Source organism: Staurois parvus, unplaced genomic scaffold, assembly GCF_062004578.1.
Source record: "Staurois parvus isolate SC_StPar_1 unplaced genomic scaffold, SC_StPar_1.0 ptg000251l, whole genome shotgun sequence".
Taxonomy (NCBI): Eukaryota; Metazoa; Chordata; class Amphibia; order Anura; family Ranidae; genus Staurois; species Staurois parvus.
In genome coordinates, this window is record NW_028318047.1 from 7692818 (window position 1) to 7717050 (window position 24233).

The window sequence follows — 24233 nt, forward strand, 5'->3', positions numbered from 1 at the left end:
GTCAGGGTCTGCACCAGGACAAGTCAAATAAGTGTATAAAAAGCCTAAAGGATTAGCTGCTGTGAAATATTTACTGAACTGTTTTTGGCCATCTTGCAGTGGAACTGTATGATTACAAATTACAGCAAGAGGCTGCCATTGCTGAAGATTTAAAAGGTTCCTTATTGCGGGAACAAGAGAGGTCCACAGAGCAGCACAAGCTGTTACTCCAGGAACAGTCTACTGGATCTCAACTCCGTACTGAAATAGAGGAACTGCAGTTGGAGCTTGAAAATCTGAAAAGGCAACGGAAAGAAATGCAGATCGAAGCAACTAAACTAAGGTGTGAGGAGTATTATTAATACTACAAAACTACAAAAAAGTAGTTTTTGTATATGCATTCTCAAGCTGGGCATTATGCATTTTCCTTTTAACTATGAGTAGTGTATAATAAACAGATGTTTTCTGACAAGTCTGGAATATTTACATACAGTATATTAGTGAGCCTCTTCCACTTGTAATAGCAAAACTCTTTTGTCCTGTGTCCAGTTGTGCGTAGGCCTCTTCACTTCAACATTTTACTACCTGGAACTCGATTTCTAGTCTGTAGTTGACATGTGTGTCGTCCTGTCCTGAAATTAATTAAATCTGTATTTCTTACATTTTGCTCAGAGGTATGCAAAATAGAAAGTTTGTCCCTAGTAACCAGATTCTAATGCTCTTATTGCTTTTATAATGAATTTTTCTGCTTTTTTTTTTTTTCCCCTTCAACATATAGAAATGACCTGGACGGTAAAGAGGAGGCCTTGTCTGTTCTCATGCAAACAGTGCAGACTCAACGGGAGGTAGAAAGCCAAAGGTTTGAAGAAGAAAAGCATATCATTCAACAAAAACTTGCACACCGGGAGAAGTCTGTGCAGGTGAGGTATTGAAAGTTGAAGCCTGGATTAATACATATATGGCCTCCAAGTGGATTAAAGTGAATATAAAATCAAAACTGTTTTAGCTTAATTATCCGTTTCAATACCGTGTAATTTTACACCTTCCTGCCCAGGCCATTTTTCAGGTTTCAGCGCTCTCACACTTTGAATGACAATTGCGCGGTCATACAACATTGTACCCAAACTAAAATTTTATCATTTTCTTCACACAACTAGAGCTTTCTTTTGGTGGTATTTAATCACCGCTGGGATTTTTATTTTTTGTTAAATTAACAAAAAAAGACCAAAAATTTTGAAAAAAAAACACATTTTTCTTTGTTTCTGTTATAAAAGTTTACAAATAAATAATTGTTCTTCATAAATTTAGGCCGAGATGTATTCTGCTACATGTCTTTGGTGAAAATAACCCAAATTAGGATGTATTTTTTAGTTTGTAGGAAAGTTATAATTTCTTGAGGTCCAAGAATGTCAGAATAGTACAAATATCCCCAAATGACCCCTTTTTGCAGAGTAGACAGTCCTACGTACTTCATAAGAGGCATGGCGAGTTTTTTGAAGTTGTATTTTTTTGTCATAATTTTTCGGAAAATGAAAAAATTAAAAAAAATTTCACTTTTTTTTTTTTTTTACATACGGTCACCAGTGCAGTACAGCATCATCATATAACTGGCATGGCAGTGAACAGGGACACTGACTGGTGACAGTATGGGGAAAAAAAAAAAAATATATATATATATATATATATATTTAGTTATTTATTATTATTATTATTATTTATTTTTTTTATTATTATTATTATTATATTAAATTTTTTATTACATTTTTTTTTTTTTTTTTTAAGATTTTTTTTCTTCATATTTTACTATGACCAAAGTAGTACAATGTTACCATAGTAACATTGTACTACTTTGGGGAAGTGATCAGTATTTTTTTTTTTTTTTTTTTTACACAATTTGCTTATAACAAAGAATTACTTTGCTATAAGCAAGCATTTACCTGAATGAAATCGATTCATTCAGCTTTTTTTTTTTTTTTTTTTTTGTGCTTAGCTGTGATTTGGTCACAGCTAATCACATGACATGTGCATGTGACCTGCTGTGACCATTCACAGCTAGGCACTAGTATACAATGGATGGCATCATGAATGAAGCCATCCATTGTATACAACTGTCATGTGACCTGCTGTGATTGGTCACAGCAGGTCACATGATACCAGCAACGGGAACCGGTACTCGGATCTGTCATCGGCCGTGTCTGAGGTGCACAGCTGGTGACAGATCGCACTGCTGCGCCGCTCTGCATTAGCGCAAACTGCGCATGTGCGGGAGCACGCCAAATGGCGTGCACCCGGACTGCAGAGGCACATTTGAAGCCGCCAAACGGCCATTGGCCGGGCGGCTAATGGTTAAACAGGGCACAGGAAAAGTATTCATAGACCCTAGGTTATGGACTTGCTTATACCTTTTAGATAATTGGACACTGACAAAGCTTTTGAGGATGACCCCTAGGTGTCTTCCCCTTCAATCCATCTGTCATCAGTATTTTTACTAGTGTCTTAAGATGATGGGCTGCTTCTCCTTTGTAGAGAAATCACTCTGAACTTAAAGAATATGTAAACCCAACATTTCATATTCCTGATATGTGCCTGCTGTACCAAGTACTTGTAGGAATGAGTATCCTGTTCTTTGTATTGATTTCTTTGTGTGAAATCCCTGGTGACCCTGCCAGGCTCTCTGCTTTCCTAAAACTGACCACGCTAAGCAGGAGAGCACAGGTCATTTGTCTAGCTTTGCGGAGAACGGAACCTGCTCTCCTCCAATGATCAGACTTGTGCTGACAAGCCCCCTCTGCACAGCCATTTGCTGGGAAGACCAGTGTGCTTGTGCTTTTCGTCCCCTGGGTCTCTGAGCTCCTTATGTAGCTGAGAACAGAGGGTATGTGATCACTTACAAAGAAGGGAGAAAAAAGGTATTTGTATCCTTTTTTTTTTTTATTTGTATACACAAACATTTTACCTTTCACTTCTAATTTAAACTGAATGGTTTGTTTTACAAGGTGAAGGCTCACATATGCTTTAACTAGTTTATTATTTCCTCTTCGGGTTCTTCCTTCATCAACTTTACTGCCTTCTAATACCAGAGATAAAAGCAGTGCTTCTGGATTGTCACAACCTCCGTAACACTTTGGGAGCTGTACCCGGACCTCATGCTGTTGTGACAGCCTGTAACGTTGCTTCAGGCACTGGATCCAGCATGGGCTTCCACTTTGGTACGTCTATAATGTTGTAGTCTTCAGCAGGCTGCTATACAGGTTCGGGGCTGTCATCCCATCACTATTGAACTCAAATTCTGAAGACCCATTTTGGGGGTATGTCTACCGTGATGGGCAAAGTCTGGACTTTAAACAAAGTCCAGAGCCATGGATAGGCAAGATTGGGTCACCCTGTATCTGAGTGTTACTGTAAAAACCAGGGCTATCTTTTGTTATATATTCACTTTACAAGGTAACTTGGCTCTAACATTCATCCATTTGAAGCTCAGTCTCAGGTAGATGACCTGGTGTTAACTCACACCACTGGTCGCACGCTTTACCACCACTTCTGCCTAGAGAACTTATAAGGTACTCCCCGCATTTCCTTTTGCCATGCGATTACGCTACAGGATGGTCTACACCGAGGTTGCTGGATACACTTCCTTGTATTCCCCACATTACTTCATGAGTACCCCACAGAGGACATACCCTCTCTCGTAGCTATGACGAAAACCAGGTCTAAAATGAGCCACAACAAAACCTCAGGCGAATATTTGCTCTGTTGAAAGCCTGCCCAACTCTCAACCTCAGTAACAATGCTTCCCTTGCACCAGAGCAGGAACCGATTTTAACACTGGTATTTGCATCCAGTAATTATTATACAGGCGTTATGTAGCACCAACAGTTTGCTCAGCGCTTTACAATATAACGGGAGACAATACAGCAACAATACAGTTCAATACAAGAGGGATAGGAGGGCCCTGTCCCTTGGAGCTTACAATCTAGGAATGGCTTGATCTACGGCACAAAACAAGTGGTCTATGTCTACCTGACAAAATGCAGAATTTTCTGCAACTGTGGCGCAATTGCTTTGACAACTAACGGCTTTAAAACAGCCATCTTTGTTCAGGGCTGCAAAATGCCATGCCACTTCTCCAGCTCCTCTGTCTCTACCTGAGTCGGATCCTCTTAGGCCTGCCCTAGACAAGGCAGACACAGAAGGAAATGAGGAGGATATAGAAGCAATGACAGAAGGTTTTTTTCTCCCCCACATGGATTTACAACTGAAGTGGGAACTTCCCACTTAAGGCTGGTTAATGTGGATAAGCTCACTTCTGCAATGCACAAAAGCCTTGGTGTTGTAGAACTTGGTACTCTTCTGACTCCCCGTGCCACTGGGTACAGAAAGACCTGCAAAATCTATAAAGACATTCCCTGTTAACAAAAAAATTTTCAATTTATGACAATTGGATTACTCCAGAAAATATTTTCACTCCTCCAAAATTCTTTGCCAAACGATATCCAGTAGAAAAGGGGTTCACTAAAAAGTGGTCTGTTCCTGTTGATCTTTGTCTTAGTCTTAAACATCTCACTGTACCAACTGAAGATGTTCTTTCATTCAAAGATTCTGACATTCATGATCTTGTATTGCGGGACCATACTTTAACATGGCAATTTGTTTTATTTATTTATTTTTTGTGTGAATGCCCGTGAACATGTGACAACACAAATCTCCAAACTGGCTTTCATTTTCACATGCATAGTATCTTTTGGCTAAAATCCTGGACAGCTGAAGCTGCCTGTAAAGGACCCCTCACATGTATGTCCTTTCAAAGCAGATATCTTTTTGGGGAGGCATTTGACCAATGTCACAGGAGAGGAGTTTTTTTTCATCCATAGCAGGTTTCTAAACACCCCTGATCTATTGCCACTACCTCCTCAAATGGCAGAGCACCTAACCACTCGACTTTAAAACTTGGGTTTAGTCCTTCCTTTTGGCACAACACTTGGGTCACAAAGCCCACCACGTCATCACTAAAGCCCTTTTCCTAATTAAGGGGTGCTGTCATGCCATGGTTTCCCAAAGGAGTAATTTTGAGCTTTGAAACACATTACCACCTATCAGGCTTTGACATCAATATGCCCCGACATCCCTTCCCGTTCTGGTCCTAGGATTGGCTGGCTTGCGTTCCAGCATGGCTATAGTTTCTGCTGGAGAAAGACACAGCTTGTCATACTGACTTAAGCTGCATTCTGACGGATTCCAGCTCTATTACACATGTCCTGCAGAGCAGTTTTAAAGAGAACATCCCATCCGTCCACTCTGTCCACTGAGACTTTCTAGTGAAGGTCCGATCTGTCCATTTACACTCATCCTTGTGAATGTGGTTTTTAACCCTTTCCTTTACTTGTTTTTAATTAAATTGATACTTAGATGGTGCTGCCTTCTGTTTATTGTTTTAGTGCACAGAGATATCCAATACCCTGTTCGAAGAGCTACAGCTATTATAGAAGTACATACAATACATCTAGACCTACCATACAGACACTACAGCTTCTTGCTTGGGACTTTATCACTTTTTCTGCAATTGCTCTATTGAGCTTTTTAGTATTTTTATATATTGCATGCAGCCCCTTAACCACTTCCCGTCCGGCCAATAGGAAAATGACGGCCGGGTGGCACTCTCGTCGATCCCGGCGGGCGTCATATGACGTCCTTCCCGGGTCGCGCCTTACGCGTGCCCACAGGGCTGCGCTGTGGCAAGATCTGTCATGAGCTGTGGACACATCTGTGTACCAGCCCATTGCCAGTACCATGTGACCTGCTGTGACCAATCACAGCAGGTCACATGACTGTTGGAAACAATGGATGGCTTCCTTTCATGCCATCCATTGTATACAATTGTGTCACTAGCTGTGATTGGTCACCGTGATCACATGCACAGACTGCGGCAATCACAGCCCATTTGTGTCATGTAATTAGCCATGGCCAATCACAGCTAACAAAAACCTGAATTAATCGATTTCATTCAGTTAAATGCTTGCTTATAGCAAAGAAATTCTTTAATGTAAGCAATCCTATTGTGTAAAAGAAAAAAAAAATTGATCACTTCCCCAAAGTAGTACAATGTTACTATGGTAAAATACTAATTTGGTCATAGTGTAATATAAAAAGAAAATCGTAAAGAAAAGAAAAGTAATAAAATTATTCACTGTCACAAGTTATATGATGACACTGTACTGCACTGGTGACAGTATGTAAAAGAAAAAAAAATTATGACAAAAATATTACAATTTCAAAAAACTCGCCATGCCTCTTTTGAAATATGTTGGACTGTCTACTTTGCTATACTTGGGGATAACTGTACTGTTCAAATTAGATTGGCTGTCAGTACTTCAGGATTGACCAATTTTCAGATCTATCCCATAGTTTGTGAACTATATAACTTTCCTACAGACTAAATAATAAATATTGATTTGGGTTATTTTCACCAAAGAAATGTAGCAAAATACATCTTGACCTAAATTTATGAACAATTATTTATTTACAAATTTTTATAACAGAAACAAAAAAGAATTTCCCAATTTGCGGGCCTTTTTTTTTTTTTTTTTTTCCATTTAGCAAAAAATAACAAAAACTCAATAGTGAATAAATACTACCAAAGGAAAGCTCTAGTTGTGTGAACAAAATGATAAAAATGTAGTTTGGGTACAGTGTTGCATGACCGCGCAAGTGGTCATTCAAAGTGTGTGAGCCCTGAAACCTGAAAATTGGCCTGGACAGGAAGGGGGTAAAAGTGCCAGGTATTGAAGTGGTTAAAGCACCCTGTGCTGCTTTGGGATCTCAACTCTGTTTTCTCTGCCCTGCAGAAACCAACCTTTGAGCTGATCAGGGATATTCCTTTAGATGATATCTCCTAATGTGGCCCACAGAGTATGGCTCTATCTTGGAGTATAGTGTGTGACAGCTATCCCTGGTTACTCTGCATTGCTTGCTACAAAACTTAGAACTCATGGAGTGGGAGGTTAGGTTATCGCGGAGTGTCCAATCACCTGAAGGTACTTGCCTATAACCCAGGGTCTATGAATACTTTGCCTGTGTCCTGTACTGAACGTCAAGATATGGACTTTACAGGTAAACCAAAATTCCACTTTTTTTCTCCTTCTGTTTTGGATAGGTTGGCAAGGGGTTAGAATCCCTGTCTTTGGTTTTATTTTGATCGGTGTCCCCATTAGGGAGATATAACCTCTTTTATTCAATTTTTGTCCAGGTGACCATTGTCCTCGAGATGGAAACACAGGGAAAATACTACATTTTTCAGTTGTCACCAAAACAGAAATGGTTTACTTTAGTCTTTTCCTGTTTGTACTTAACTGCAAGAGAAATCTTCTCAATGTGGCACAGTCAGCATAGAGCAAAAAGGGTGGTGATTATGCTCTACTGTAGATGATTTTCTACTCTGGAATTAGGTGATTGTAGCCGTATTAGTGCGACCGACAGAAACAATTGAGTACTGTCCGTGATACTTTTTTTATTTGCACTAACATACAATTTTGAGGACAAGCTTTCAGGGTATGTCCCCTTCTTCAAGGTCTAAGCAGTACTATTACAAATCACAAAGTTTAAGCAGAATGTTAAAAGGGATTGAGAAAAAAAAAAAAGGGCTACAGATAAGATACCAAGATAAGCAGTATCTTATCTGTAGCCCTTTTTTTTTTTTTTTCTCAATCCCTTTTAACATTCTGCTTAAACTTTGTGATTTGTAATAGTACTGCTTAGACCTTGAAGGAGACATACCCCGAAAGCTTGTCCTCAAAATTGTATGTTAGTGCAAATAAAAAAAAAAGTATAAAAAAAGTATCACGGACAGTACTCAATTGTTTCTACTCTGGAATTAAAAAGGAAAAAAAAAATTTTTTACTTTACATAGCATATACATTTCTGAGAAAACTGGTATGAGTTTATGCTAAAGTGTGTAACTACCTTTATTTTGTTAAATGCTACTCCCGAGGTATTGTGCCTCAATTTCAAATCAAATGCTGGCTTTGTTGGAAGAGTAATGACCAATTTAATCCAGTTTTTCAGACATATTTGGTTACAAACCAATACATCACAACCCCACCTTCCTCCTCCCCTTTCTGACAATTCTGAAATCTTGTACAAAACGTATACAGTCATGTAAAAAGTATGGAAAAGTGGAGGTACAAACACATAAAATTTACCTGGGTTCCACTTGCATCTTCTGCTTAAAGCACAGCTCCATAAATAACCATACTGCAACGACTCGCCACAATGAGACAGTCGCATCAGTACCTCTGTCCACTTGAACTGAGAGAGTCTTGGATTGTTTTATTCTACGCATGTGTAAATCCAGAATGTTTTATGCAAGCGTCTTTGCCAGCATTACTAATTTATTTCAGTAGTATAGTGCAGAAGGTGTTGCAGTGTTATGCTACATCCAACAAGAATCCTTGCAGCAAGCTCCCAGCAAAAGTGCTTAAAGCAGTGGTTGCATGTTGACATTTTTACTCTTTATTCAGTAGTGGGGCTGTGCAGCTCATTTGAGATCGGAATGAGAAAGATGGGTCTATTCCAACATATTCTGCAGTGGCTTGGCTTTAGAGGCTCAGTCCATGACTAGAGGCTTGAAAAATGGACTAAATGGTGATTAGGGCGCATTAGCTTTAGAATATGTTCACCTTAATACTAAAACTTTGGAACTACACTGCTGTCCCTCATAATCCAAATATTGGTTCAGTAACACTATTGAATTCACCCACTTGAATTCCTATAGCCCCCTTGGCTTCCTGTCATAGTTGCATAGTTAATCTGACTGAAATAAAGACAAAGGTCCATCTAGTTCAACCATAAAAAAAAAAAGTTCTAATCCTATACCCACAGTTCTTCCAGAGGAAGGCAATAAACCCCAGCAAAGCATGGTCCAATTTGCTCCTGCAGGGAAAAGAATTCCTACCTGATCCCCCCCCTGAGGCAATTGGATATTCCCTGGATCAACTTTACCTATAAATGTTAGTATCCAGTTATATTATGTGTATCTGAGAGAGAATCCAGGCCTTTTTTAAAAGCAATGTGCTGAGCTGGCAACCAACTCTTGTAGTCTATTCCACATGTTCACAGCTCTTACTGTGAAGAAACCTTTCCGTATTTGGAGATTAAATCTCTTTTCTTCCAGATTTAAAGAGTGCCCTCCTGTCCTCTGTGATGACTGTCAGTTCCTAAATATGCTGAGCACAGAAGCAGATCCGTGCTGGAACACTTCATTTGTATCCATTCAGCTTTTAGTTAGACCTGTAGTTCCGTAGTCGCCCTGTCTTACATACTGTCCACTGAGCTCTACACCATTTGACTAACAGCATGGAGTTGGTAGTTTGTTAATCAGTCTTCACTTACACTTTTAACAGCCTACTCTTGGCTAAGCAGAAGAATATAGCGTTCGGTCCATATATAATTGGACACAGGCACATTTTTTAAATTTTTTTAAGGTATTTACCAAAACCTATTCACGCTATAGTTGTATAATGGATATGGACTGAAAGTGCACATTCTCAGGTTTAATTTGAGGGTATGTACATCCAAATTGGAGGAAGGGTTTAGGAATTACAGTTCTTAAGATTAGCCATCCACCCTTTTTCAAAGGACCAAAGGTAACTGGACAATTGAATCAAAAGCGGTTTCATGGCCAGGTGTGGGTTACGCCTTTGGTATTTTTTCATCCGTTAAGCAGGTGATTTGTTAAGCAGGTCTGTAGTTGATTCTAAGTGTGGTATTAGTATTTGGAATCTATTGCTGTGAACCTACATCATGCATTCAAAGGAGCTGTCCATGCAAGTGAAACAGGCCATTGTAAGGCTTCAAAAACAAAACAAATCCATCAGAGATAGCAGCAACATTGGGAGTGGCCAAATCAACAGTTTGGTACATTCTGAGGAAAGAACGCCCTAGTGAACTCAGCAACATAAAAAGGCATGGACGTCCCTGGAAGACAACAGTGGTGGATGATCGCAGGATCCTCTCTGTTGAAGAAAAACCCATTCACAACATCCAGACAAGTTAAGGACACTCTCCAGGAGGAGGGCGTTATCATTGTCAAAGTCTACAATCAAGAGAAGACTTCACAAGAGCAAATACAGAGGGTTCACCACAAGGTGCAAACCATTCGTAAGCCTGAAGAATAGAAAAGCCAGATTAGACTTTGCCAAAAAACATCTAAAAAAGCCAGACCAGTTCTGAAAAAGCTCTCTTTGGATGGATGAAACCAAGATTAATCTATACCAGAATTCCGGCAAGAAAAGTGTGGAGAAGGCTTGGAATAGCTCATGATCCAAAGCACTCAACATCCTCTGTAAAACATGGTGGAGGCAGTGTGATAGCATGGGCATGCATGGCTTGCAGTGGCACTGGGTCATTGGTGTTGATGTGACAGACAGAAGCAGCCGGATGAATTCTGCATTGCTTAGAGTATACTGTATACTTGAAAAATGGGGGATGGCTACTCTTAAAAGCTGTAATTCCTAAACCCTTCCTCTAATTTGGATGTACATACCCTCAAATTAAACCCGTGACTGTGCACTTTCAGCCTATATACATATATAACTATAGCTTCAATATGTTTTGGTAAATACCTGAAAAAATCTAAAATTGTGCCCTTGTCCAAATATATATGGCCCAAACTGTATAAGCCCTGTTAACACTTGTAATAACAATTTGGGGAAAGCGCCTATGGAACCAATATTACCTCAAAAAATCACATAAAAATAAATGTTCATATGTCCAACAGATATATTAGGAAGAGCTGCTAACTAGCCCCTGTGGAACAGGGTAATCTAAACTGAAAAATAAAGCAGCGCTCTTCAAAGTAACATATCTCTAGATAGTAATCTTAATGAGTGAACACAAATAATAAAGTTAATATAACAAATACATATAGCAGCAAATTCAATATATAAAAATCAGTGCAAATTGAAAAAATCAGTGCAGAGAAAATATATATGAACTAGTGTCCAACTGAAAATCCATACTGCAAAGAATATAAGTAGTGTAAAAAGTATATATTAATACGTGATCCAATAAATCCTAAACTTAATCTGCAGCAGCACATATCAGCTGATGGGTAATCCTTCAACGAGTAATTGGCTCCTGATAGACTTAAAAACTTCAGATATCACCCGCCCCTCCTATATGATCAGAAACTCCTTCACATAGTACTTGCTCCTCATACAACCAGAATTGTACATGGAGAAAGAAGAAAAGGAACCCACATAGTGTAAAACCGTCAAAGGCTTTATTCAATGTAAACCGTATTACAACCACTCCCATAGATCTGTGTCAGAGCCGACACTAGCATCACAGTCATGAACAATCACTTTGACAGGTGATGCTCCGGTCTAAGCAGACAGCAGCAGCTCACCCAAATGTAGTGGCGTCACATCCGAAGCCACGCCCTACGAAGCTCCGCTTCTGGAGGACGTCGAATGACGAAACGCATAAGGCGGGGCTTCGGATGTGACGTCACCACGTTTGGGTGAGCTGCTGCTGTCTGCTTAGACCGGAGCAGCATCTGTCAAAGTGATCATGCCTGTGATGCTAGTGTTGGCTCTGACACAGATCTATGGGAGTGGTTTTAATACGATTTACATTGAATAAAGCCTTTTATGGTTTTACACTATGTGGATTCCTTTTCTTCTTTCTCCATGTACAATTCTGGTTATATGAGGAGCAAGTACTATGTGAAGGAGTTTCTGATCATATAGGAGCAGCGGGTGATACCTGAAAAGTTCTTTTAAGTCTATCAGGAGCCAATTACTCGTTGAAGGATTACCTATCAGCTGATATGTGCTGCTGCAGATTATTGCTCCCAGAGCACAAGTGTGTTTTAGCTGGTTTATAACCTTACCAGCATGGAGCTCTGGTGAGTGAATTCAATTCATTTGGTGGTGGATTTTTTCACGTTTTTTTTTTTTCTACATTATTTGAGAAAAGTTTAAGAAGATTTATTGGATCGCGTATTAATAATTTATATATACTTTTTACACTATATATTCTTTGCACTATGGATTTTCAGTTGGACACTAGTTCATATATATTTTCTCTGCATTGATTTTTTTTTTTTTTTTCTTTTCCAATTTGCACTAATTTTTATATATTTAATTTGTTGCTATATGTATTTGTTATATTTATTTTATTGTGTTCACTCATTAAGACTACTATCTAGAGATATATTACTTTGAAGAGCGCTGCTTTATTTCCTGTTAATACTTGTAGCTAGGCAATTTTTAAGTATTCAGATTTCTTGTCATACTTTTAAATTTATAATTTCCTTTATTATTTTTGTAGGAGTCATTTTTGTCACTGGAAGAGCACAAGAAGCTTAATGCTAAGATTTCTGCAGCTTTGTTACAAGAACAGACTTGCGCTAGTAATCTGAGGAAAGAACTTGAAATAGAGCAATCTCGATGTAAGGCTCTTCTTGCTCAGGAGCACAAGAAACTGTCTGAGACGGAGACTGAGCTGGAGAAGGAAAAGCAGTATTCATTAAGTTTGTCAAGTGCCTTGAACCTTGAGCGTAATGTTGTGGAGCAACTTAGACAACAGCAAAGCCAAGAGCTTTGCAGACAGGAGGAAGAGAGGCATCAAGAACGTAAAGTAGTGTTAACATTACAAAATCAGCTGGAAGAGGAAAGACGCTCTGCCAGAGGCCTTGGTGCTATGATGGAAAAGACACAGAAACAAGCTGTTGATGCAAGGAGTCAGCTAGAATCTGAAGTTCAAGCCTGCCACGAGGAAATGCAAAAAGAGCGGGAGGCAACAGTTAAACTCCGTGCACTTTTAGAGGCCTTGCAAAGTCAAAAACAGCAACTGGACAGTGTGTTGGAGCAGCAGAAAGAGCGAGAAATTCGTTTGCAGAAGGAGCGAGATCAGTACCAAGCTCAGTTACTGATCTTTCAGGAGGAGGAAAGAGTGTGGGCAAAAGAATGTGAAAAAGAAATTACTAGGTCAAAGCAGGCAGAAGTTATCCGAGCACGAGAAGAAGAGCAGGAAAGGCGGATAATGGTAAGAACTATAAACTAGGTGTGCGGCATGTGGCAGTGACTCCCAATGTTGTCTTACAGGCAGTTTTCGAGGCCAGAAATCAGTAGATATGACTCTCATTCTGCTTTATTTGAAATTGCTAATTTTTATGTTTTAGTTTCTTCTTCCTGTGCTAATTCCTTGTTTCACTGGTAATTCTGCTGTTGGTGGCAGTCACTAAGGTGCAGCTGCCACTTAATTAGAAGCTGCTTCGTTGGTTCCCAAAACACTGACCTATACTGTCGCTGGCAAAATTATGCCTGCGCCCACATTGCCAATGTGACAAACTTTCTATTTTCATGATTTCACTATGGGAGTATACAGGGAACGGTAGTTTGGGTTTTGCTATAAGCCGTTCAAGAAATGTTTCTACCAAGAACAAATAGCATACTTTTGCTGGCTGGTTTTAGTATTAACTTAAATTTTATAACTGATCATGTTGCCCATATTTGGCTAAAAGTCTTGTGTATTGCTTGAAATTTGTTATCTTTAATGTATTTCTGCCAGATCTGTGCAGTAATTCTGTATGAGAACTCCTGCACTTTGCCTCTGTGCAGACAATTTCTATAATTAGGACCAGTCACTGCTGCTCTCTCCTCTGCAGGGTAACTGGTTATCTGTCTGTCCCCCTTTTCTGATATTCAGCAGGCAGCCTGTAGTAGGTGGACCTACTCAGTCCCAGCCATAGTTGTGCTCAGATAGCAGCGATATTGTCTCTGCAATTTATATTCTGGGTTTGCAAATGTAATTGGGACACTATATGTATTTATATCCTTTGTGGCCATTGAGGAATAGATCTAAATTCGTTTTTTTGCCTTGGAGTTCAACTTTGAACTAGGCAGTTTTAATGAACACCACGAGGTTGTATCCAAATTTTTATCTACAATACTCTTAATTTTCTTCACATAGGACTTGCAGTTACAACATGACCGTGATAAGCGTCGTATCCAGGAGTTGCAGCACATGCTGGCTGATTTGGAAGAACAAGAACGTGCATTGGCTTCAAGAAAGAACCAAGCCTGGACAGACGCAGCCAGCCCCACTAAAAATGTGGGTTCACTGATCAGTCAGATGCAGAGAGTCTGGCAGCAACTACTTCACACTGTACTACAAGTTAAAAAATGGGTGCAGAACAAGAGCGACAGGTAATTTTGTTTGCTTTTTGTTTGTGCTAGAAGGTAGTTTATGAGCTGGACTAGTGCATTAAATAATAATGATTGACAATGTATTGTTTTCAGCGCACACCAAGGCTTCCCTAATGAGGCAGAAGTGACAGCTTTGCTGGACTCTTTGGCTGAACTGAAGTTACAGCTGCAGAGAGGAAATCTTCAGGTTTTTTTTATGTTTTGTTTTTTTTGCTTTTTTTTTTCTTGATCTACTTACCTTCCTTTTTACATGTTCATCCTGCCTCTGTATTGTGCCTTCTAGACTATTTAGTTGCCTCTTTATTCAGAATTGCTAGTTTAACATTTTCTTTCTGTAGACATCTGTTCCATCACCTTCCACTGTGGTTGATGTTCTCAAACGTGAGAACGAGGAGCTTGCAACTACGGTGTCTCAACTGACTAAAGAGAAATTGGAGCTCAGAAGTCAGCTTGCTAAACTCTGCAGAAGCTCACAAGAGTCTTCATATAAAGAGAATAAGGAACAGGTAAGCTGTGGTCATGGTATTTTGGAGATTGTGAACCTTGTTAAAAATGGAATTCGACCAGTGCTTAAAGGGTAATTCCACATTTGCTCCAAAAGATAAAGATTATTCCCCAACAGCTTCTCTGTTTCTACAGTCCCCACTGCTCATATTTTCTGTGCTGAGAAATACCTGCTGCCCACCTCTTCTTCTTATGTACCAAGCTATATACTTTTTAAATTCTAGGCACAGCCCCCAGAGGCTGTATATCAGCATAAATACAATAATCTGTCCCATTATCTGTTCATTGAAAGGATTAGACTTCAGACAGGCTGAATTCTTTCATAAGAAATAACGTGACCAAATGCCCAGGCTCACATGCCAAGCACTGAAGGATCCCTTCATTTTTTTTTTCTCCAGAAAAGGTGGAACACGATTAGGCATTATATTGTTCCAGCTAAATTGACAGTGATTTGAGTGAGAATAGGTCCACTTTAAAGGAAATTTGATAAATTCTTCAAATCTCTTACACTTTTAAAGCAAAACTCTAAAGGGATTAAATGAACTATGCCAATTTTTTTTATCTGAACACTAAGGCTCCAGAGCTCTGAAGTTACAATAATTTCAGGAGGAATGCTGTTTTGGCTCCTGATGTTTTTGTTTGTTTCTTTTATTTTTTTTTTTTTTCACAGCACCAGTTTATGTAATTTTAAAACTCCCCACTGTAGACAGGAGCTACTGCAGGTATAATGTAGGGTTGCACCGATACAGGTATCAGTGCCTATACTGAGCATTTGCATGAGTATCGGTACTTGTGCAAATGCTCTGATAATAAAAACTGATACCTTTTAGGTTTGGTTCTTTCATCTGTCAGTGGAATTAACACTTCTCTAAGGGTAGCCTTAAAGGCATTGCATTGAATTAAAGGTGACATACATTGGCTGTTCTCATCCCAATAATGATTAAGAGCATGTGTACACTGTTCCTCCTGAAACCAAGAGGCCTCCATCCGCCAGTGGCAAATTACCCGGCGGAAGCCTAAATTAAGGCACAGTTCCATGAGGGAATGATCTGAGATTGCATGGGGTAAGTATTTAATTGACTTCACAAAGTGTAGTCCCTCCTACTTGGCAAGTATGGTGTCTATATGAGAAAGCGTCTTAGAAAAACAAGAGTACTCTAGTATCTGGATGCTTAAATCTCCAAACATCATGAAAACCATACGTAGACAACCACACCTCAAAGGGAGTAGGAGAACCCAAGGTGCCCTCTTCCCTGTCTAAAGTGGCATCTGCCAATGAGCATTTAAATTTAGAATTAAGGCCTCACACATTGCAGGAAAGAGCCATAAACCTAAAATAACTCTAGCCACCTAAAATAAGACAGATGCCAAAAAAGGAAAAGAGGGAAGCCTCAGCAAGACCCACGCAAAAGCACAGTGTCTATAGATACCACTGTTAGGAATATCAATTTATGCCGGCCTCCGCCATACAAACATCCAGTTCAAAGTACTTTGGGAATAATGCAATTCAGTCACCTAGATGTGTGATGCAAAATTCAACTTCATTTTTGATCAAGCTTTAAGTAATAAATGATAACACTGCATATTTCAGGCAGTTTCCATGAAGCACCAATCAGAATACAGGAAAAAAATTTCAGTAAACCACTCTGGTATGTCATAACAAAAAATGCAACAGGGTAGTAGCTTTTGCAGTTTCTCAAAACAAGAAATGTGTACATGGATAACAGCATTCAAATCCCACAGGAACATCTTGTATGTAAAATAAACCAGTTAGCAGGCACAAAGCAAAAGTGAATGATTAACCCTTTCACCACCAGCCACAAAACATCCATCTCCAGACGCCAAACCAGTAAGGTGGGGAGAGTCACCCCATAGTATAACAAGCACATAAAAACAATCAAACTAAGAAGAAAAGTAAAAAACAACACAGCCAAACAATCCACCCACCCCGCATCCAGTTCCAAACTGCCAAGGGCTTGACTCCCTTAACTAGAAACCTAACCAGGGGAGGGCTTCAGGAACTCCGGGGAGGCCGCAAAAATCTTAGTAGGCTGGCAGACAAAAACAGTTCTTATAGGTCCACAATACAAAGTGAAGGTTCAAACCTCTTAACTAAAGTAGAGACATAGGTTTGAGGTCTGTGGGGAGTCCAAGTTGGAATGCGATGAGCTCTCTCAATAGCGAACAGCTGTGTAATAGTAGTAGCCTCCATATTCTCCCGGAGCAAGCGCTCCAAGCATTCCTCAGGATGTCGCCCCCTTTGGAAAGCCCACCAGCCTGATGATGATCCGTCACAGCCAGTCTTCTATATCCGCCATTTTAGCAGAGTACTCGGCTAGGGCCTTCCTAGAAACCTGGGCACCTCCGATACCAATGGACAGACACTATCCTCCAAGCCGTTCATCGGCTGCAGCACACTCCTTAACAGCTTGCATATCCTGTTTCTTAAATGAAAAGTCAAGCTTCAGATCCTCAATATGGTCGGTCAAAGTAGACTGGCACAAGTGTATGGCATCCATAATCTGTTTAAGCGAGGGTTTCCGGGTCCTCTTCCCCTTTCTGTCTAGAGTGTGTCGACAGAGCATGTTCGATTCAATTTCATTTTTTTTGGGGGGGGGGGGGGTGTTTCCCCTTGGCAAGGAATGGTCATGCCTGAGTAGTGGGCTCACCTTTTCCAAGGCGGCAGCAGCACCCTCATCCACCTTCCTGCGCTGTGGCAAACCAACCTCTTCCCAGTCCACACGGCCGCCGCCACCATCTTGGGATCCCCAGTCAAAGTGCGCCAGCCTATCTTCCAGAGCTTTATCAGCCTCCTGCCTGATTTTCACCATGTCGCCTCACACAGGGAGAGTCTGGGTATAAACAGGAAATGAAGAGAGCAAATTATGCAGACACTGCTCACAGAATCTTAACAAGGTCACTGAGTCTCAGGTGGAGCTCGCTCTTCTTGCTGCTCACATGTTGGGGCCAGCTCCGCCCCTACCTCAAGCTAAAATTTATTCAAAACAATAGGTCAGAATGATGTGAGTTTCTATAAGGAATAAAACTGTTACATTACATATATAAATATGAAAAATATTTAAAAATTGCCTGTGCCACTTTTTATAAAGCTTTTCTAAAATGTTTGTGCACTGATCAGTTCTTCGCTTTTTATTTTTCAACAGCTGCATTCAGGTTCTGTAGAATCTGTGCTGGAGGCTGAAAGAGCAGTCTGGAACCGTGAAAAAAGACTCTTGCAGATTGCTTTAAAAAATGCAGAGTCTGAGAAGGGCAAGGCAACCCTTGAGAACAAGCCTCTGTCTGATGTTTCAAGTTCTAAGGTATGGATTCCTGGTTGCTATAGGGATGGAAACCTCTTGGATATTATTTTCTCTTACCATTTACTGGGTGCTCAGCACCATATAGTATAATCCCCTTTTTTGCTGGTGATTTTTATTGCTACCTCTATATATTTTTAAACAGATGCTAGTAGATTTGTTTAAATTGAACCTGGCATGAGAAATAAAAATGGTGTTGCCATTCGACTTTTTCTAAAGCCATTTAGTTGCCTAGCTATTGTGCTGATCTTCCACCTTCACTATACAGTGAGTCACAGTCCTCAAATTGGCAGCTAGTGAAGTTAGAAGACCAACATTTTAGCTTCTTCCAGGTAATTGCTGCCCTTTAATAAGGTGGGTGAAACTCTGCAATGGTGTTTCATAATTTTACAGTATAGGACACAGGCTTGAGTATTCATAGATCCTGGTTAACAGGTTGGTACTTTCATGTCAATGGACACCGGCAAGCTTTTGAGGACACATCCTGATCATCCCCTTTCTAACCCTACCCCACTCTGTGAGTCCTCAGTATTTTGCTAGTCTCCTAAAGTGATGGATCTCTTTACAGAGAAATCTCTCAGCTTAATGAGTTTTTCTTTAATCAAGTCCTCACTCCTAATACAACGCTAGAAGCAGTGCTTCCAGATCAGTGCAACCTCAGTAAAACCTTGAGAACTGTACTCATACCTCATAATAGGGGTGGCCTGTAATGTTTTCAGCGTTTGCTCCTGCAAAGGTCTTCACCTTGGCACATTGTGCAATGAATGTAGTTAGCCGCGGGGAACTATACATGTCCAGGGCCATGGTCAACCCCAATGGAACCCAGACCCTGAAGATGCCTCCTCTGGGAATATGCCCACTGTGACGGACAGAGCCTGGAGCTTTATATAGGGACCTGAAATGGGGACAGGTAAGATGGGGTCACCCTGTTTTTGACTGTTACTAGAAAAAAAATGTGAATGTGTTTGGAATGTATTCACTTTTATGAGAGTGTAAACTTTTCAAACTTGGCCACTCAAAGTTTAGTCTCAGGTGGATGGCTAGGTGGTCACACAGGTTGCATACTTTACCACCACTTCCGTCTAGAGCCCTTTAAAAGATGCTCAATTTGCAAGGACGTCTTCGTTACAGGGTGGTCTGCACCCAGGTTGCTGAATCTTCCTTCTCAGATGCACTTACCCTATTTCTGTAACCTACTCTGAGTACCCCACAATGAATTGGCTCCACAAAACATTCCATCTCCTAGTGACATAGCTTCCCTTGGACTGTAGTAGGACCTGATTTCAGGACTGCTCTCTACGCGCCATCTAGCTCTATCTTGGGCATGCAACAAGTGTCCTAACGGACTAAGCAGACTTTTTTCAGTTAAGTCACAATTCCTCAGACAACTAATGGTTTTAATACAGCCATCATCATGCAGGGTTCAAAAGCTCCAGGCTTCTTCTCCAGGTCCACCATCTCTAACCGAGGTCAATCCTGATATCACACCTTAGAAGAGGAAGACATAGAAGAGATGAAGAGAAGGCTGCAGAAGATTTTTCAGCTTTAGGCTACTATGCCCCTAATGTTACTGTTAAGTTCACTACTGCTTTACACAAAAGCCCCCAGCATTGTCACACTTGAATCCCTATCTCGCCATGCTTCTTTCAGGGCAAGAGACCTGATGAATCTAAACAAACAAGACTTCGCAGCAGACTTCGCAGCTAGTCTACAAATAAAACAAAATATCACTGTCTAACAATTTGCATTAACCGCTTTCCCGCTGCCTTATAGCAGAAATACTGCTACAGGGTGGCAGGGGTGCGCAAAATCACGTGCGCGCGTGCGTGTGTGTGTGTGTATATACTGTGTGTGTATGTATGTATATATATGTGTGTGTGTGTGTGTGTGTATATATATATATATATATATATATATACACACACACGTGATTTTGCATTTCCAGGTAGGGGGCGCGCACCCTACCCATGCCACCATTGGTGCCCTAACCTGTCAATCACTGGGTCCCGGCCAGTGATTTCCCGTCAGCACCTGGTGTCACCGATGGCGGAGAGGCCTGTATGTAAACAATACAGATCTCTCCGCTATCAGTTCCTGCACATTACTCTGTATTTCTCTGCATAGAGCAGAGCAATACAAAGCAATATGCTTACACAGTAAAACAGCACACAGTTAACCCTTTGATCACTCCCCCCCAGTGTCGCAGTCCCGCTATAAGTTGCTGATCATCGCCATTACTAGTATTTAAAAAAAAAATAAATAATCTCAGTATATATACAGTATACCACCATTTGTAATTGCTATCACTTTAACGTAAACCAAATAAATTACACGTATTAGGATTTTTTTTTTTTTATTATTAGCAAAGTCATGTAGCAGAATTAATTTTTGCCTAAATGTATGACGAAATTTGATTTTTTACTTTTTTTTTCGGGACATTTTTAATAGCAAAAAGTTGTCTTTTGCACTATAAAAAAAATAAAAATCCTCAGTGGCGAGGTGATCAAATACCACCAAAAGAAAGCTCTATTTGTGGAGGGAAAAAAGAAATTTCATTTGTGTACAGCGTTGCATGACCTCGCAATTATCAGTTAAAATAATACAGCACTGTCTTGCAAAAAATGGCCTGGTCAGGAAGGGGGGTAAATCCTTTGGCGGGCAAGTGATTAAAAAAGGTTTTCGTTACACACATTTTCAGATATGTGAAGGTTGCGCTACCTAATGGAAGCGCCTCTGTAAAGTATGGTCTTAACTCTTATAATGAGTGTCCATTTTGGAACATATATAGCAAAGGATGAATTAAGGACAGGGTATGCCTGGAGGCTGCCTATTCCTCCTTAAAAACGTGGGAACACATTACACAGTTGACTTACAACCATCTGCGGATACAACTTTTTGCTGCAAGGTTCTTGCAGCCTCATTCTGAAATTGGGTTTGTTGACCCTTGTTGGGTCTGAAGGCACAGTTCCGTTTGCCTAGTTGCCCACCCTGGAGATGTCCCAGGGTCTATGAATTTCAACCTGTGTCCTGTGCCTTACAATTACCTTAAAAGGAGTCTTGAGTTGGCTGTAAATTGTATCTTTTGGAGTACAGTACAAGGCACAAACCACCCTCCCTTCTATTCCTGGTTATTTAGCATTGCTTGCTACAAAACAGTGGACTAAGGAAGAGCGATAGGGTTATAGGTGGGTAACCCAGGGACATGTCCTCCAAAAGCTTTCCAGTGCCACATTACCTAGAAATTCCAGCCTATAACCCAGGATCTATGAATATCACGCTCCAATATATGGGACTTTTCAGGCAAGTCAAAATCCCCCCCCACTAAGTTATGAAGACGGATTTTGTCCATTGAATTACTCTCCTCTCTATCAAGGCAATCTGTCTCAGCAGTGCTACTCATATCCAAGGACAGAGACCTAATTTCTTCTGTGCAAATTGAGCAGTGGACAGTTCTACAACCCTCCCCACCATCACCCAGTTTAACTTTTTCTGAAGAGTCTATTGAAGTATAGTGTTTACATCTAATTTAACTTAAATGTCTTATGTTTTTTTTTTTTTTTTTTAGATGCAGCGTCTGTACAGGAAATTCCTCAGAGCAGAGAGCTTCCGGAAAGCCCTAGTATACCAGAAAAAATACCTATTGCTCCTTTTAGGAGGATTCCAGGCCTGTGAAAAAGCAACATTGTCCTTGATTGCACGTATGGGTGTGTACCCAACACCTATGGACCTTCAGTATCCTGCCAAATGCCAGTCAGGCCTTACCAAATTTCGATCAGCTGTACGCGCTGTAATTGCTATCTCCAGGTACAGATATGACTGATAATGTCCTTCTGTACATGATTGGACTGTAACGTTTAGTTCCACACTCCTGAGTCACTTGTTTTTATGTCAAGGGAGGTTTCGCGAAAATAGAAAAGTATGGGGCTTTTAGAAGGCAAAGAAATCAACTGTTTACTGTGAGCTTCAATATACGTTTGCATTGTATTCCAGGTTAAAGTTCCTGGTAAGAAAATGGAATAAAAGTAGCCGGAAAGGTGTAGTTGTGGAGCCAGTGGTTCAACAAGGTAAATATGTCAGGAATGCCATTTGTCATTCATTCATTTTTTTTTTTTTTTTTTTCTAGTTCCCTAAATATCTGTTTTTCTATACGCATAACTACTTGGATCATCTGTGTCACTTTGTACCTTGCCTATGAATGTAAATATACAATCTGTTTAGGAGTTAAGACTACCTGACCAAACACTCCGAAAGTTTCACTTTTTGTTAAAATAAAAATGCCAAAATAGTTCAAAATCCCCAAAATTACACTTTCAAAAAAAAAAAGACACCCCAAGGTGATCAATTTTTAATTTTTTTTTTACCACAATTGTTTCAAATTAAAAAACAAACCCTGTAGCTCCTCTTATTGTTTTTACTTGTTTTTATATTAGCATGTTAAAAAGCACGCACCTGTGTCTATTAGCAGAGTTCTCCTACAGGCTTAATCAGTGATTTAAAATAGCAAATTGCAAAGTTCAAGAGCCTATGGAAACCATTATATTACACTGTTCATTCTGGTGTGTTGAGGGACCTAGAGGAAGTCTTTAACCTGTGCATTATACTGCCACCTAGAGGAGCATTGGACACTGGAAAACCCCCTCTTACCACCAGCACACTTCAGGTTTTTGCTGGTGTACTAGAAGGATTGATTTCTTTTCTTCAACTTTGTTAGAGAATAACAAGTTTTGCTACCATTTCTTCTCTTCAGTTTTGTGTTTTAAACACCACCGCTATGAGCTGATTTAGCTTCGTCTCTGAAACGTGCTGGACAGGTCATGGAGGGATAAGCTGAAAGTGATCTTCATGCACTGGGTGTTGTTGGTTGTTGTTGTGTTTTTGGTTTTTTTTTGAGACTCCATTTTGGTAAACGTTAGCTGCAGTGCCCTTTCCAGGTCCAGAGGGACTGCCTCCATTGCTTGCCTGGTCTCTGAGGACTCGCTTAGTGACTGGGTCATTTGGGATGAACCCTGGGAGCTACCTCATTTACCTAGGTCGCTTGCCACCTTGTACCCATTTGATGGGGCTTGTTTGCAAATATGGTCTATTCTGATTATAGATCTGGACATATCCCATCCTAACAATCCTCTTACCATTCCAGTGGAGGATGCACCTGTTTTCAAGAACATGACCAATAAGCTGTTGGTAGTCCCTTCTAGAGCCTTTTTCCCTCCGGTGGGCCCTGCCCCACACCTGTTTCAGGTTGTTGCTTTACTTTGTCAGGCTAAGTCAAAATCCCTTTAGGGATCCAATCACTGCTGAAGGTAATCCCTTGCCAATTTATTACATGGAGCATTTAGGTGTAGTGTTCATTTGTGACCGTTTGCCAAAAACTTCTCCTCTGATACCCCACAAAAACTTTGGCAAGAAGCATTATATCTGCTTATATTATCAAAGATGTTAATGGTGGCAAAAACAACCATCTTCCTCAGCAGGAAAAAACCTAAGGAACAGACTACAGTCTTCTCCCTCTGACTGTTATGAAATGTTTCTTTGGTTTTTGCATTTTTTGCACCTCCATGTCAAGACTTTTCACCCCCAAGCTTGGCTCCCACTCCACCCACAGAGTCTGGCACTCAGTCTGTCAAAAATAGACAAGTCTTCATTGGCTTAGTGTACCTCTACTTTTCAGGGAGAAAAGGGAGTTTTTGTTAACGTTTGCAGATGCTTGGACAGTATCCATCTAAAATGCTTGTGTTTCGGAGAAGAGCTACAGAGTCCTGTCCCCATCCCTCCTCTGTTTCTCATCTCCATCATTTCCCCAGTTCCTGTAGAAGATCTATTTTCAGGAGTCTAGTTCAACTTGTTCAGTTCCCAAACCACTCTATCTTGGATCTCAAAGCTCTGAATGTCTTCATTCTGGTCCATAAATTCCACATATAATCCACCAAATCTGTCATTTCCTCCCTTTACCAATGGGATGCTTGCCTTTATGCCTTCATCTTTTTAGTCCTTTTAATGATTCCCATGTTTTGTTGTGGGGCCCCTACACTACCAGTTTTTGACCCTGCCCTTTAGCCCCTTGTCTGCACCATGGTTTTTCAAGAAGTTCTGGCTCCAGCATTGCTCCTGCTGCACTGTCATGGTTTACCCATTGTTCAATACTTGCATGACTGTCTTTTGAGGGAACAGTTAGCATGAGCTCTAGCTGGGCTGTTAATGTGCCATTAGCCATCACAGGAGAAGTTGA

At 40.4% G+C, this 24233-nt stretch overlaps 1 protein-coding gene across 3 annotated transcripts in view; it reads left to right on the forward strand.

Moving 5' to 3' along the window:
• Positions 1 to 24233, forward strand: part of PCNT (pericentrin) — a 184941-nt gene that overhangs the window by 136751 nt on the left and 23957 nt on the right. For all 3 annotated transcript variants that reach the window (XM_089680884.1, XM_089680882.1, XM_089680885.1), the window contains 9 exons: positions 100 to 322; positions 758 to 899; positions 12307 to 13023; positions 13951 to 14186; positions 14280 to 14373; positions 14525 to 14692; positions 17855 to 18010; positions 21573 to 21811; positions 21998 to 22071. In XM_089680884.1, coding sequence (XP_089537010.1) covers positions 100 to 322; positions 758 to 899; positions 12307 to 13023; positions 13951 to 14186; positions 14280 to 14373; positions 14525 to 14692; positions 17855 to 18010; positions 21573 to 21811; positions 21998 to 22071 — 2049 coding nt within the window. The remainder of the gene's footprint in view (positions 1 to 99; positions 323 to 757; positions 900 to 12306; positions 13024 to 13950; positions 14187 to 14279; positions 14374 to 14524; positions 14693 to 17854; positions 18011 to 21572; positions 21812 to 21997; positions 22072 to 24233) is intronic.